General features: G+C 36.1%; 1 protein-coding gene across 4 annotated transcripts in view; it reads right to left on the bottom strand.

Moving 5' to 3' along the window:
* The window catches only part of RCOR3 (REST corepressor 3), a 53,228-nt gene that overhangs the window by 12,790 nt on the left and 24,466 nt on the right, over positions 1-15,972 (bottom strand). For all 4 annotated transcript variants that reach the window (XM_070384729.1, XM_070384731.1, XM_070384730.1 and 1 more), the window contains exons 8-9: positions 10,949-11,167; positions 7,274-7,351 (exon numbers count right to left, since the gene is read on the bottom strand). In XM_070384729.1, the coding sequence (XP_070240830.1) occupies positions 7,274-7,351; positions 10,949-11,167 (297 nt within the window). The remainder of the gene's footprint in view (positions 1-7,273; positions 7,352-10,948; positions 11,168-15,972) is intronic.

Below are 15,972 nucleotides of genomic sequence, written 5' to 3'. Positions count from 1 at the left end.
CAAATTTCACTAGTATACACCCACTTCTTAGTAATCAAGAACCTTTGGCAGTAGATGGACGGACAGAAATAAGCATTCCAGCCTACAGGTTTATAGTAGAAACTGCCCAGATAAAATGGCCACTGTAATACACACACATGCTGGGCAAAACAGAAAGTAGGGTTCCTCTAAGAAGGGGTGTTGAGGTCTTATCTCATTTGTAGTCTTAGCAATAAGAATCTCCACCGTACAGAGGTGCTGGGTAATATCAAGTTTCTCACCACGAGTGAAGACATATAAGCAAGCATTTGGAAGAAAGAATGAAACATAAATGCAAAAAAAAGTTATGAAAGAAGAAAGAAAAAGTAAAAAAAAAAAAAAAAAAAAAAAGACCTTGAGTAAAGGAGGGAAAAATTAAAAATACAAAGCACTGAGCTCCAAATGATAAGATTTTAAAAAGAACAGCAAGGCAGGCCAGGCAATGTGGACAAGCCTCCAGGTTAGGATACTTGTGAGGAGGCAAAGGAATAACAGGAAACAGGCAAAGAGAAAGAGGGGAAACAGGACATACAGGAGTAGTAAGGGTGAACCAAGGCTAAAAGAGTGCAAAGAAAAAAAGAGTGAAGACAGGGAAAACCAGCAATTTTAAACATATGGTCTCCCAAGAGGAATAGTAAGAATGGAGTAGGAGGTAATATCTGAATTAATACCCAGGCAATGTGATGCTGCTACCTTGGCCATGAAAGGTAGACAGAAGAGGTCCTTAGTACCCAAGGATAACTGGTATTGGAACCTATTTAAAACAGGTCCAGATATTTCATGGTAAATGGTTAAAAAAATAAAAGGCTGAATGTAACTTAATCTGAAATATGAAACTAAAACTTAGGAAAATTAGTTCATTAAAAGATAGTTACTGATTCCACTTACAAGCTTTAATTTTATTTCTTGGCATACCTTTTGTGATTATACAGTGGTATAACACTCTCTAGCTTTGAAATTTACAACATGAGTGCAGAATATGGGTCATTTTTGTTTTGAAGACGTCAATGATTTTCCCAAATTTCTCTTCTCTTTATTGTTACTCAAATTATTCTTCTTTTAAATGCCTGAGTCACTATCCTTTTTTTTTCCATCATTAGTTCTGTTACATACTGCTCTGTCAACAATTTTGCAAGTGATGAAAGCCATTCTGTACCTTCACAGACTTCATGAAGTTTCACATCTTTTGCAAGGCTTACAATTTCATTTTGTATTTGCACTGTATTAGCAAGAGAATAACAGAGGAAGATGTTGCTGTCATGGATGGGAAGGGTAAGAGCTGGAGTTAATTAGGAAGAATTAGTGAAGAGAGCCTAACTTTGTAAGTGCTCAATTCACTAGTGAATAGTTTGTTGTTTGGCAACCTTTGCTTCTCCATCTATCTCTTAGATTAATGAGCATTTGGATACTGAACATCTCTTGTGATACTACTTTGCAAGTGCTTCTTAAGATTAAAGTTAGCATATATGTGGAATATATATAAGGACATATGTAACCTGGTGGCTCTAGTAAAGAATCCACCTGCCAATGTAGGAAATGCGGGTTCAATTCCTGGGTCAGGAAGATCCCCTGGAGAAGGAAATGGCAACCCGTCCAATATTCTTGCCTAGGAAATCCCATGGACAGAGGAGACTGGCAAGCTACAGTCTATGAGGTAGCAAAGACTTGGACGTGACTAAGTGACTAAACGACAACAATAAACAATAACAAAAACATCAAGCATGGTGCCTGAGCAAACATAAATTAAAGCTGATCAATCAATGTTTGTTAAACCTGAAAGGCAGAAAATGGAAGAAAAGGTATCATTAATGAAAAGGGAACAAAAAGTGAAAAAGGAATAACAAGCCCTATGAAGATTTATTTTTGGCTTACAAGCAAATCAGGGGATGGGATAAACACAAGTAACTATTATTGAAAACAGTATACTGGGGATTCAAAGATGAGAGGGAAAACTCCAAATGACTACACTGGGGGAAAAGGAAAGTTGAAGGGACTGAAGCCAGAGATGGATTTAAGAACATAAGTTCCTAGAAGGCAAAAATGAGGAGAAGGCATACCATGTTCAGGAAACAAGAGGATTTTTGTTAGAAAGCAGTGACAAATAAGCCTGGAAGGTTGGTGATACTTAACTAAACCAAAATATGGTGAGGTCCAGTTCTGCAAGGGCTGAAAACACCAAGGCTGACGAGTTCATACTAGATATAATGAGCAATCTGGGGGAAGCTGGGAGCAAAGAGAGAAGGGTAGGATTATGAGCAGAATAAGACTTTTAAGCCTAGAAAGCTGGAAGAGGGTGATGCTTTTAAGGACTTAGGATTTGGGAGATGTGGGAAGGCAAGGCTAAGAGGAGGAATTTAACTTGGGATACACTGAAAATAAGGTATTAGGCAGGAGGCTAAAAGATTCATCTATTCAAATACATTTTTTTAAAGGTGTTTGGAAAATGCTTATGAGGGAAAACAATGGAATCAGCTTACTCAGATGAGAGGTTCTAAAATCAGACTGTGAATTTTTAAAAGTTTTTTTTCTTCCAAAATTACCCTTGAAATGTTCTTACAAAGGTAGCCATGGAGATAGGCAGTCTCGCAGAAAGTCCACACTGGCAGTTATTTCTCCAGTACTGGAAAGGGCCACTAGTTTCTCAGTTATACCCCAGATGAAGCCTTTGGCTCGAATTTAGAACAGTAGTAAATGAAAAATATAAATACTTATGTAAATACTAGAACATCGTTCAGTTCGAAGAAATGCTCAGGGGATGTGAAAGCTAAAACTGACTAAAGGAATGCTGGATACACCATTCCTAGCTTGTAACCACTCACTCTGGGTCACACACTCCGTAAGTGGCGTTCAGGCAGAGACGCCAGCGCTGCTGCACTCGCTGTTACTAAACATACTCTCTCTTTTTTATTTGGTTGAATTTATGTCATTTAAACGTATATATGATATGACTTTAATACAGCAAAGTGATGAGGTTGTATCAGATTTCCAAAACAGAAGAGAAATGCATCCTGAGGATAAAAACTTGGAGAATATCTTTATTTACATAGAGTAAGAAAAATTATAGCTGAGAAGGGAAAATAATAGTTATAAACATAAAAGTTAAAGTAAGAAGGAGGTCATCATTATGTGAAAGGCTCAGAAATAGGCAAGGGAAATGAGTTAGAGCTGTGGAATTTGGCCATTAAGACCAATGTTAAGGTTTAAGAAGACACTTCAGTGGAAAAATGCAGAGGAGAACTTGAAACTGTTGGAATTAAACAGTCTATGTGCTACAAAATGGGAACAGTGGAAGAGAGGAAAGACTGTAGGAGTAAGAGGGTCAACATTTTAAAAACATATAGAATTCCTTTAAGTTACTGATTTTATATTTTAGAGCTAAGAAAGTTTGGTAGAGATGTGTTTAACTTAAGGAAAGGACAACTAGACTATATCCAGGAATCTAAAATTCTGTGGTAGTTATAGCTAGCTATGAGGTACCACAGAGAACATTCTTTTCCTTAAAAATAATAGAACAGCAATGTGAAACAATCCAGTATATAATAGCAACAATAATGTAAAAGACCCCATGAGCCGTCTAGAACAGTCTGGCCGCCTGAGCGAGTTCAGCATGCTTACCGCATCCTTCCCCTGGCGCAACTGCTTCACAGCTTTCCCATTTTTGTCAGTGGTAGTTTCATACTACCTCTGACTTGGAAGAGTTAAAAAAGGTTACCAGGCTACCCAGTGCTGAAAAGTCAACCCAACACCCATAAAGAAAGGATGTCACACACCTATGCATGAAAATATCCACAGATTTGCAAACTTCTAGCTTCAAAAAGCATCCCTTTCTCAGACTCTTCCTTTTGGATTCACCGATCTCCTTGCCCCTTACCTAAACTCCACCCAAAACAAATCAAAGCATAATCAAACGTAACACCACTCCTTGCAACACCCTCATATACTTTCAAGGAGATACATAAACATCTACTTTGCAAATGTTCTCTAGGTTTATCACTTGCTCTCCATTCCTACAACTAATACCTGACACTACCCAATACCTCTTTACCACTTATTTTATCTCTCACATACCTGGTATTTCAGCAGCTCTAAAGTTTCTAATTTATCTTGTATAACATGGCCAGGATAACTCTCCTAAAACACAAATTTCTCATTATATCCTTCCTAAATTGAAAAAACTGTAGGATCTTTTCATTTGCCTTTAATTTAAAAGGCAAACTTCTTTTCTTAGCTTTCACAAAAGCTTTTCCTAGCTTTCACAGTGGTCTTGCCCACTGATTTATAAAACAAAGAAGTCCCTGTTAAACTCAACCTTATTAATACCTCTCATACATCCTGTGCATTCATCCTCTGCAACCAAGTGTGCCTTCCCAAGTAGACAACATGCTTCCTCAGAAAACAGTTTTTATACTTCCACTGAACTCTCAGTAGTGATTAGCACAATAATGAGCACATAATACATGCTTAGGGAATATCCAGTGTTTCTGATTTTCCCCTCTGGATTTATATTTTGAATGCACTGCTCAACATCAAACCACTGTTCACATTATTCCTTCCATCTGCCCTTTTAGTATATGCAAAAATCCTACTCACCCTTCAGTTGAAACTCCCTGCTCTAGGAAACTTTAGGAAATGCTCTCTGACTACCCTACTTGAACAATAGCCACTTGTTTTATTAATATCTTCATTTATAAATCTATAAATTTAACGTTTGTCTTCTAAAATCTAGACTATAAATTCTTTTTTAGAAAGTAGATGGAAAAATCTATCCTTCCTCTTTTTTAGGTGTCACCCCTGCCCCCCGCCCCCACCCCACACACAGAGCCTAATGCAGTGTCTTATAAAAAACAATTGACAAATACTTAGGCAAGTGAATTAACTTTCTTCACCAATTTTTCCCTAAATGAAAATAACAAATACAACCAAATGAATAAGTAAAGCATCTTAGTAACTGTTTAGTTCCAGCTGAGTTACATCATTTAGTAGCTTGTTGTTTAAAAGGTTAATAAAATTCTTTTATTAGGTATTACAGAGAACTTTTTTAGGTTGGGTATCAGCTAACCTAAAGGTAAGAGGATAAGGTACATGATTTTTCAAGATTTTTACTATAACTGTTAATCTAGTGTTTTGAAATATATCTATTCAGGTTGTTCTCCCCTATAAAGCAATAGGAACAATATGATACCTACAAATATATCCTGGGCATTTTCTAGATGATAAAACATATATACATTTTTGAAGTGCATGTGAGTTCAAAATCAACCTTAAAGTATTATACAAACTTCAATGTATGGACCACAGTGCATTAAGGTTTTGGTTGTTTCATTTTGATCATTATTTTTACAATAAACCAAGAGATGTAATAAATGGTAACTTCTAACCAATAACTACATTTGTATGTGGGAATCTAATATACACTTTTACTATTATATGAAAACTTCCAAAAGAGACAGCATCACATTAATCCAGGACTCCAACTAGACTCTAAGAATCTAAAACACAGCCAAAGGATCACTATTTACTATGATGTGTGATCTTGATCAAGTCACTTATTCTGAGGTCCAGCTCCCTCATGCAAAATAACAGCATTTACTTCATCTACTTCTCTGGACTTAAGTGAGCATCAAAAGAGGCAGCATATAGGAAAGTTATAAATGCTATTACACCTTCACATCTTACTTTATATAATGTTAATGAATGAGACTATTCTGCAATTTTCTGAAAAATTTGAAATTAGAATTTTATTTCCTTGAAAATTTGGTAGGCTTTTTCTATAAAGTTGTCTTGGCCTGCTGTTTTGGTTATACATTATTCAGTTTTCATTCTTTTTAAGACAATTTTGGTAAACCATATATTCCTAGGAATTTCTAAGTTTTGTGTAAACTTTCAAACTTATTGGCATAAAGTTCTTTAAGCTATTCCAATAAGGTTTTCAATATCTGCTATATTCTTTAATTTTTAAATTATAAACTCATAGTAATATACAAACATTTTAAGTTTTTTGCTTTTATGCATTTTATAATGGTTGGATGCCATCACTGACTCAATGGCCAAGAGTTTGAGCAAACTCAGGGAGATAGTGAAGGACAGGGAAGCCTGGCATGCTGCAGTTCACAGGGTTGAAAAGAGAACAACAACAATGTAATTAATTAAATATTAAATTAATTCAATACAAAATTTAAAATGAATTTTTTGATGTAATAATTTAACATAAAATAAAGCAGGACTCTTTGTATTACACTATCTTTATTTAAATATCACTAGACTGTCAGTTTACTTCTGGGTTTGCAATGAGATACTAGTCTACATATATTTCATTCTTTTCCATTGCCTAACCTTCTTGAAAGAGACTATTCAAAACAAACAAACATCTTCCTTCATAATGATTCTTCCTTTCTAGAAGATTCTAGAGAGTAAGATGGCATATGAAGTACTACTTTTCTGCCTGCACCCCACCCCGCCCATACATAATTCATTTGTAGATATTTCAGTCAATCTGCTATCTGGAGGGAAAAAAAATCCCATTAGGACCAAATAGGATCATTTGATTATTACATACATAGAAAAGTAAGGCCAGGATATGAAGCATAACATAGGAGTCTTAAAAAAAAGAGAAAGAGAAAAGATTTTGTAATAGAAGCTTCCGTAAAAAGGTATGATTGGACAATAAGCATTTAAGTACACCCTTAGACATCACCAATATAAAAAAACATATTAAGTTTAACAGAAGTACAAGTAAGACTTGAGAAAACGGCCAATCTATATCTCGTATTTGGATTTTGTATTTTCCAGGATATAAATACATACACTAAAATCCTAACTGGAAACCTGAACCAATAAACAAATACCCAAAACTAAAGTAAAATTTGTTAAAACTGTTAAAATGAGCTCCTTGTGATCTTTTTCTTCCTGTTACCAGTTTACACAGGTAGGAAACAGCTTTGAACAAACATTGTTATAGACCCCAAAATGCACTTCTTCATCAATGACCTTCCAGTTTCACATGCACTGGGCCTACAATTATAGCTATTTTCTGTGCTTGATAGCAAGTGCTAAAGACAGTAATGGAATGATTTAACTTAAAACATTAGCCAAGTCTCAAGAGACTACCTATCTAAATAACAAAATAGAGACATAATAAATTATCTATATAATAAAACCTTCAAAGCACACATGTAACCAAAATATAGTAGTTGAACACTGAATAACTCAAAGAACAAGGTTTCACCATAGTCACATATACTCTTCAATAACATACCTCAGGAGGTTTGAATTCTTCAATTCCACCTTCCATTTTCTGTTTAAGTGCACTGTTTACTTGCTTAGCATTCTGAACCTTCAACAAAATAGCCAAAAATATGAATCAGATCATGTACTTAGGTGAATTTTTGAGTATTAGTAAGTGAACAGGATATATATTAAAAACCCTGTTACCCCAGGGGGATAGAACACTTATCACACTTAGGGTGGAATATACCCCTCATTCAAGTAGCATACACATCAACTATATACATACCTAACAGACTGACACAGTTCATAAAAACTCATTTAATTCTCACAACTACGCTGTGAAGTAAGTATAATCAGTTCTGTTATAACCTGACATATGCATTCTCAAAAGCCACAGTACTATGCAAACTGCACAGTAAAAACCACAGGGCTTATGGGGAAAAAGAGTTTGAGACACAACACTCAAAAACTTCATCAATGACACACAGCACAGTTCTAAACAGTAAAGAAATTCACAAGTGATGCAATAAAGATGATGCTTTACCTTAAAAGGTTGCTTACATAAGTGGGTGCCAAAATAACTACAACTTGTGAATTGTTGGGAAGTCGTAGAAGAGTTATTTGAAATCAGATGTAAAGTTTTAACACCAGATGTGGGTGTGTATGGCAAGTAACACAGTATATGCCCACACAGTTCAAATGGGAACTATGTGGGCATATACTCAGCTAGCTGTAGTTTTTCACTAACAAAAATCACATGTAAGCAAATGCAAAAGTCACACTATGTTCAAATTGTCCCCATGTATATCAATGATGTTGGAACAGATTCATGATTTCAAAACAAGCACTAGAGCAAAACTGGACTTCGATTTAAACAGTAGAAACGAAGGAGTGGTGGAGGTACACAAGACGGGTCAAATAAATAACTTGGAAACAAAATTAAGACATCTTTGTAAACAACTGATTGTGGAGAATTAGGGAGAAGGAGGAATCAAGGATAACTCTTTCGTCACCGGCTGGAGTAACTGAGTATACACAGTGTTATTCAACCAGACAGGGACTGCAAAAAGGGGACCAGATTACTCGTGGACATGGAAGAATTCAGTCTGGACACTGCTTATGAGATGCTTGGGATAATAAATGGCAGAATCTGTAAATCTAAGACTGCAAATCTTCACTATGTTACACATCAAATGAATATCCAAGAAAGGGACTTAAAGCTTTAAAAGAGTTCTTTCCCAAGAATCAACAAAGGACCTTCCTGGTGGTCCAGTGGCGAAGAATCCACAGAGGACACAGGTTCAATCCCTGGTCCAGGAAGATTCCATGTGCCATAGAGCAACTAAGCCTGTGAGCCACAACTACTGAAGCCTGTGCTTGGCAAGGAGGGAAACCACTATAGTAAGAAGTCCGCGTGCCAGAACGAAGAGTAGCCCCTGCTCACAGCAACCAGAGAAGGCCCTCATGCAGCCCAGAGACTCAACACAGCCAAAAATAAATAAATAATTTTTTAAAAAATCAATAAAAATAGCTTGTAAGTGAAGTAATAGTGGAGTAGTAGTATTGATGACTAAGTATGATTTACAGGTGGCTGAGAACATTTTATTCATTATTTTAAAAAAACTTTGAGCACTTTAAAAATATCACAGGCAACGTGTTTTAGAAGTTCTCTAAAGAGAAGCGGTGCTGTGGGTTGAAGATGGGAGTCTTACACACATTTATGGTTTGACTAAAGGTAAAGCATTCAAATCAAATATATACTATATATACTTGAGAATCCAGCACTATAAGTCAAAAGAAAGGAATTCTGAGGAGGAGGAGGTGGCTTTCAAAAGAGATAAGAACCAAGAAGAGGGCACTCGACTGGGGAACTTGTTTATAAACAATCTTAAGACAGCTTATTCAGTGGCAGAACTGGGATGGGGTGTGGGACAGAAACTAGATTGGGAAGCCTCTGAAAATAAGTGGTAAGAAAGCAGAGGAAGCTAATGTGGTAGATTTTGATATTTATTCTGGAACTTTGCTGGAGAAGAAAACAGAAATATAAAAGCAGTTTGGGTAAGTAACCAGGGTCAAGGGGTAGAGAAATCTGAATGTTTAGGATAGAGAAAAACCATCTTGGTCCCATACTACCCTGTTGCAAAGTTCTTACATTATATGGAAGTGGTAATAATATTAACTCTAACAGTGCATACTGTGATATCTAAACAAGGATGCACTGTAAGCTAAGGATGCATGTTGTAATCCCTAAAGCAACTACAAAAAAAAAAAAAAAAAAGAGATATATAGCTGAAAAATATAAATATGACCATGTTACACCTCTTTTAAATCCTTCAGTAGTTTCCTCACTCATGATGAATTTTAAATTTAACATGCCCTTCCTATAAATTTCTGTCTAGCTCTGCAAATAACCTGCTAAAGGCCAAGTAGGAATTAATGAAGCATTTTAAGATGAGTGACGTTGATTACACCAGTATTTTAAAAGAATAACACTGATAAAATGTGTAACATGGGACTGAGAAGAGGTAGATAGCAAGGAGAATCAACATGATAGTTATAGTCAGAAAAGAGGTGATAAGGGCCATAACAAGGGTAGTAGGAATGAGATTAAAAAGCTGGGGACTGATTTAAAGGCAATTTCAAAGATAAAATAATCTACCACTTGAGTTTGTGTGTGTTGACAGATGTAATACAGGCAAGGGATGAATAAAAGATAAATTCAGATGTTTCAACAAACAAGGAACAGAAAAAAAAAATCTTTTGGGAGTTAGATGAGATGTCATGGAGAAGGCAATGGCACCCCACTCCAGTACTCTTGCCTGGAAAACCCCATGGATGGAGGAGCCTGGTAGGCTGCAGTCCATGGGGTCGCTAAGAGTCAGACACGACTGAGCGACTTCACTTCACTTCACTTGAAATGTCTAACAGTTAGTTGGAAATATAGCTATAGAGCTTAGGAGAAAAGCCACAGCTTAGGAAGTAAACTCAGAAGTCACTGGCAAGGTTGGTTAATTTATACCAAGAAAGCCCAGACTTAAAACTTAAAACAACAACAGAAATAAATAAATAAAGGAAAAACCAGAGAAAGACTGGAGAACTAATAACAACCGTTAATGAGTACGTATTATGTGCAAGGTACTAATCTTTTAAGCATTTACCCTATATTACCTTGTTTAATTCCTCCCAACCAAAATATCATTATCCTCATTTTAAGACAGAGAAACTGAAGTTGAGAGAAGTTAAACAGCTCCCCTAGGGTTGTGCAGGAAGTAGACAGTGTAGCTAGGTTTAGAACTTAGGATCACTGACTCTAAAACCTTATCCACTACCTGATTATGCTAAAGAAACTTTTAAATAATACTGCTGCTACTACTACTGGTGCTAATGATGACAATCCAGATGTATTATCTCAATTCTCAACAATCTGCAAGAGAAGTAAGATTATTATCTCCAATTTTATAAATAAAAAATGGAAGCTCAGATTCTATAATTTCCCAACATCATAGAGCTAACAGTAGCAATGCTGGGATTCAAATCTAAAATACTCAGTGGCACCTTATAATTTGAAAACAAGGTAAATAAGAAAGATAAAGATTATGTAACTGAGTGGTGGAGAAAATCTGTAATAAAACTGAGTTTACAGGGATAAAGTAAATAAGCAAAATGGACAGAATCATCAAAAATAATGATTTTTATAAAATACCTGACGTTTTAAAGAGATCAACTCCATGTCCAGTTGCCTCAGGATGGTGTTGGCTGCATTGGGGCTACAGGAAACAGCTACCACGTCTTCTTGGGTTAAATACATGCCCTTAGGTGGACGGCACTTAGAACGCTGAGAATGATGGCGGTGTTGTAAACTCTGATATTCTCTCCTCCCAAGTCCAATCTTGCTAGTTTGGACAGGCTGGTCAGTATTACCCTGGAAGAAAAAATTATAATAGGTCATCTGGGCTTGTATACAGGTGTAAGTTGAAAACAGTCTATTACTAATAGATTACTAATAGAAGTATCTGTTACATTAAGTGCACCTACTAAATACTTCTAACCAATTATATTACATATGAGTCCAAACACACACACACACAACTAGTAATTAGGGGGAGATGAGCATACAACATATGTTTCATTAATCCACTCAATAAAATGTTAGGTTTCTATGCCCAGAAGACTCTGAACAAATGAAAAAATAAGGTGGATTTTACATTATTTTAGTTTGCTTCACGATTTCAAGATGGGATATACTTTCAGCAATAAGAGGGGGTGGTAAGCTACAACTTACTAAGTGAAAAGTTTTAAAGAAAGTAAAAAAAGGGACAAATTAGGAATCATGACAATTAGTAGCTCAAACAACTGGTAAAAAAGAGATAACATTTTATTCTCACTTCCGAGTTGTTGAAAGAGAACTATGCCTCTAAAAATTAAAAAGAGCACAAGATTATTTTAATACTAACAACATTTCTAAACTCCAAGTCTATTTACCTGTGAATAAAGTAACACTGAAATTTTCACTTTGGAAGAGGTTTAAAAAGCTCTAATAATGACCACCATGAACTCTTAAGTAGGATTTCATTATTATATTTGCAATATTCTTAAAAAGTGTGATGTAAAAATACAATGTTATTCTGTGCTTCTAAGATAGGAATCCATTAGAAACTGTGTCCCATTAGGCTGAAGACAATATACTGAATAGATTTAATAATTCATTAAAAAAGGAACTCTGCGTAAAAGTCATAATATAATTATATAGTACCCAGTACTGTAATTCACTCTGTTCCTTAAAACTCAATTCAAAGCAACACATGACAGATTTGATGATCAGGGAAAATCCTCCCAGTATAGCACTCCTAAAATTGCTAGATCAAGTATTTTAAAAAATCTTTTAAAATTCATTTCTGAGCTGGCAGAGAGGTGAAGAAATCCCTCAGAGACCAGAAATAATGAGAAAGCAGGAATCTAGAGAGATAAGCAAGGATGCAGGAGCTGACACGTGCCTAAAGAACAATGGACAACAGGTGAAGAGCACAAGAGTCAAAGCCAGAACTCTGGAAGGGGAGGGGGCTCCAACATCGTGTAAAGTAGGAAAAATGACCCTGCCCTGCAAAGGGAGGATGATTTAAAGAAAGTCAAGACTACTTCAACCTTGGCTCAAAGGAAAGCAAAGAAACCAAAAAGAGTCTTTCCTGAGAATCCCTAGCCACAGGCTTATATTCAGACAGGTTTGGAGACAAAATTTATATGAACTGTCTGGCCTGAAAAACCTCAAATCAAAAATTTACTTTAGAGTGTCTCAGGTTGGTAGGGCTTTCAGTTAGCAGAAGTAAATGCAAGCTGTCTTTAGAAGAATGCACTGTAAATGCAGGTCTTGAAAATTTTCAACAAACATGTTCCAAGGAAAATGAGCTCACAACTACAAACTGCCAAACAAGCCTCCTGAGTAAAACACTGCAGAAGGCAAACAACAGAATTGTATCTGTAGAGATCACAACTATTATAATTACTGGATAAAGAGAATACAATAAAGATGTTATACATGTAAAAGAAAGAAAGAATTGAAAATATGGAATATTCTTATAAGAAATGAGTCCATCAAAACTGACCAAGCAGACAGGCAAAAAAACCAAACAGAACATCTGGAAATAAAAAATATTATAAATCAGATTAGAAATTCAATGGATGGGTTACTCAGCAGACTAGACAGAGCTCAAAAGAAAATTAGTGACTCTGAAATCACCTATGAGAAAAATGCCCAAAACATACCATGGAAGTATGGAAAGACATGGAATGCATGAGTGATTGAGACATGTGAAAAGTCCATTACATTTCTAAAAGAATTCTCAAAAGACAGCAGAGAGAGAATGAAGGAGACTTACATTCAAAGATTCAACAAATGAGAATTTTACAGAACTTAAGATAGGATTTAGAAAATACAAAGGAGTCCAAAACAAGTTTCAAAAAAAAGAAATCCATAGCCATATACTTCAAAATGAAACTATGAACACTAAAGACAAAGAAGAGATCATAAAAGCAGACAAAGAGAAAAGTTAAATTACCTCCAAAGAAGGGTGTGGAGAAGAGCACCCTCTTGTACTCTTGGTAGACATTATGGAGATTCCTTAAAAAACTAGGAACAGAACCACCATATGACCCAACAATCCCACTAATCGGCACGTAACCTAAGAAAACCATAACTGAAAAGAGATGTTGCAGCACTATTGAAAATAACTAGGAGGCAATCCAGATGTCCATCGACAGATGAATGGATAAAGAAGCTGTGGTACATACATACAATGGAATATTACTTGGCCATAAAAAAAAAAACCATTTGAGTCAGCCCTAATGAGGTAGATGAACCCAAAGCCTGTTACACAGAGTGAAGTAAGTCAGAAAGAGAAAAACAAATATCGTACACTAACATATATATATATATATATATATATATATATATATATATATATATATGAGAAGGCAATGGCACCCCACCCAGTACTCTTGCCTGGAAAATCCCATGGATGGAGGAGCCTGGTGGGCTACAGTCCGTGGGGTCGCTAAGAGCTGGACATGACTGAGCGACTTCACTTTCACTTTTCACTTTCATGCATTTGAGAAGGCAATGGCAACCCACGCCAGGGTTCTTGCCTGGAGAATCCCAGGGACAGGGGAACCTGGTGGGCTGCCATCTATGGGGTCACACAGAGTCGGACATGACTGAAGTGATTTAGCAGTAGCAGTTAGCATATATATGTATATATATATATACATACACACACACACACACATATATATATATAATCTAGAAAGATGGTACTGATGAGCCTGTTTGCAGGGCAGCAATGGAGATGCAGACAGAGAGAACAGACTTGTGGACACAGTTGGGGAAGGAGAGGGTGGGGCCAATTGAGAGAGCAGCATGGAAACATATAAATTACCATATGTAAAACAGACAGCCAGAGGAAATTTGCTGTATGACGCAAGGAGCTCAAATCAGGTGCTCTGTGACAACCTAGAGGGCGGGGATGGGGTGGGAGGTGGGACGGAGGTCCAAGGGGGAGGAGACATACGTATACCTATGGCTGATTCATGTTGATATATGGCAGAAACCAACACAATATTGTAAAGCAATAAAAAAAAATTTAAAAATTACCTCCAAAGGAATGATAGCAGACTGCCTGACAACAGACTTCTCTAAAGCAATGATAGAAATCAGAAAGCAGCAGAATATCTTCAAATAATATCGGTCAACCTAGGAGTCTAACCCCAGCAAAACTAAGGGTTTAAGAAATAGGCATTTTGGACATTCCAAAACTGACTGTGTTCATAATCAATAGAGTCTCATTAAATTAATCTGTAAAAGATACACTTAGGAAAAAAGAAAAATTATTTTCAAAGGAAGTTCTAAGATTCAAGAACGAAAGGTAAGCAAAATTAAGTATTTTAAGTATTAAAAATTGGTAAATTTCTTGTTAGCTTAGTAAATCTAACACTGACTATATGTCTAATGTGATATATTAAAAATAAGATGTAACTAAAACTGGAAAAAAAATAGCATATAAAACAAGAAGGTAGTGGCTGAAGTCAAAGCATCTTGGACTTAAATTAACCAGAAACTCATTAAAAGCACCAAAATTAGACTTTAAAAGTTAAATATGCAGGATAAAACTTCCAGAGTATACAGTAAGAATAGAAATATAGAAACATTCCTAACTAGTAGAGAGTAAAATAAAAAAATCAAACAAGAGATGAATTCTTGATCCAAAAAGAAAGTAAGTCAAATAGAAGATAAAAATAAGAAATAACAAAGATACAAATATCAATCATAACTGGTATAAAGGGGCTAAATTCTATAGATAAAATAAAAAATAGCACGTATCTGTTCCTGTAAGACATGTACTTAAAATATGAGGACACAGAAATGTTGAAAGTAAGGAATAACGATACCAGTCAAACACAACAAAAGAAAGATGACAGAGCTATCAGTTCAGCTTAGTCACTCAGTCGTGTCCAACTCTTTGCAACCCCACGGACTGCAACAGGCCAGGCTTCCCTGTCCACCACCAACTACTCCTGGAGCTTGCTCAAACTCATGTCCATTGAGTCGGTGATGTCATCCAACCACCTCATCCTCTGTCATCCCCTTCTCCTCCTGCCTTCAATCTTTCCCAGCATCAAGGTCTTTTCTAATGAGTCAGTTCTTCGCATCAGGTGGCCAAAGTACTGGAGCTTCAGCTTCAGCATTTGTCCTTCCAATGGATATTCAGGACTGATTTCCTTTAGGATTGACTAGTTTGATCTTGCAGTCCAAGGGACTCTCAAGAGTCTTCTCCAACACCATAGTTCAAAAACATCAATTCTTTGGTGCTCAGCTTTCTTTATGGTCCAACTCTTACTTTCATACATGACTACTGGAAAAACCATAGCTTTGACTAGATGGACCTTTGTTGGCAAAGTAATGTCTCTGCTTTTTAATATGTTGTCTAGGTTGGTCACAACTTGTGACTAAACCACCACCTAGGCTGGTCATAGCTTTTCTTCTAAGGAGCAAGTGTCTTTTAATTTCACGGCTGCAATTACTATCACCATCTGCCATGATTCTGGAACCCAAGAAAATAAAGTCTGTCACTGTTTCCATTGTTTTCTCATCTATTTGCCATTAAGTGATGGAACCGGATGCCAAGATCTTCATTTTTTGAATGCTGAGTTTTAAGTCAGCTTTAGGTTCTCTTTCAC

Source organism: Bos mutus, chromosome 16, assembly GCF_027580195.1.
Source record: "Bos mutus isolate GX-2022 chromosome 16, NWIPB_WYAK_1.1, whole genome shotgun sequence".
Taxonomy (NCBI): Eukaryota; Metazoa; Chordata; class Mammalia; order Artiodactyla; family Bovidae; genus Bos; species Bos mutus.
Note: the sequence above shows the minus strand (reverse complement) of the source record. Positions and strands in the feature narration are given on the sequence as shown.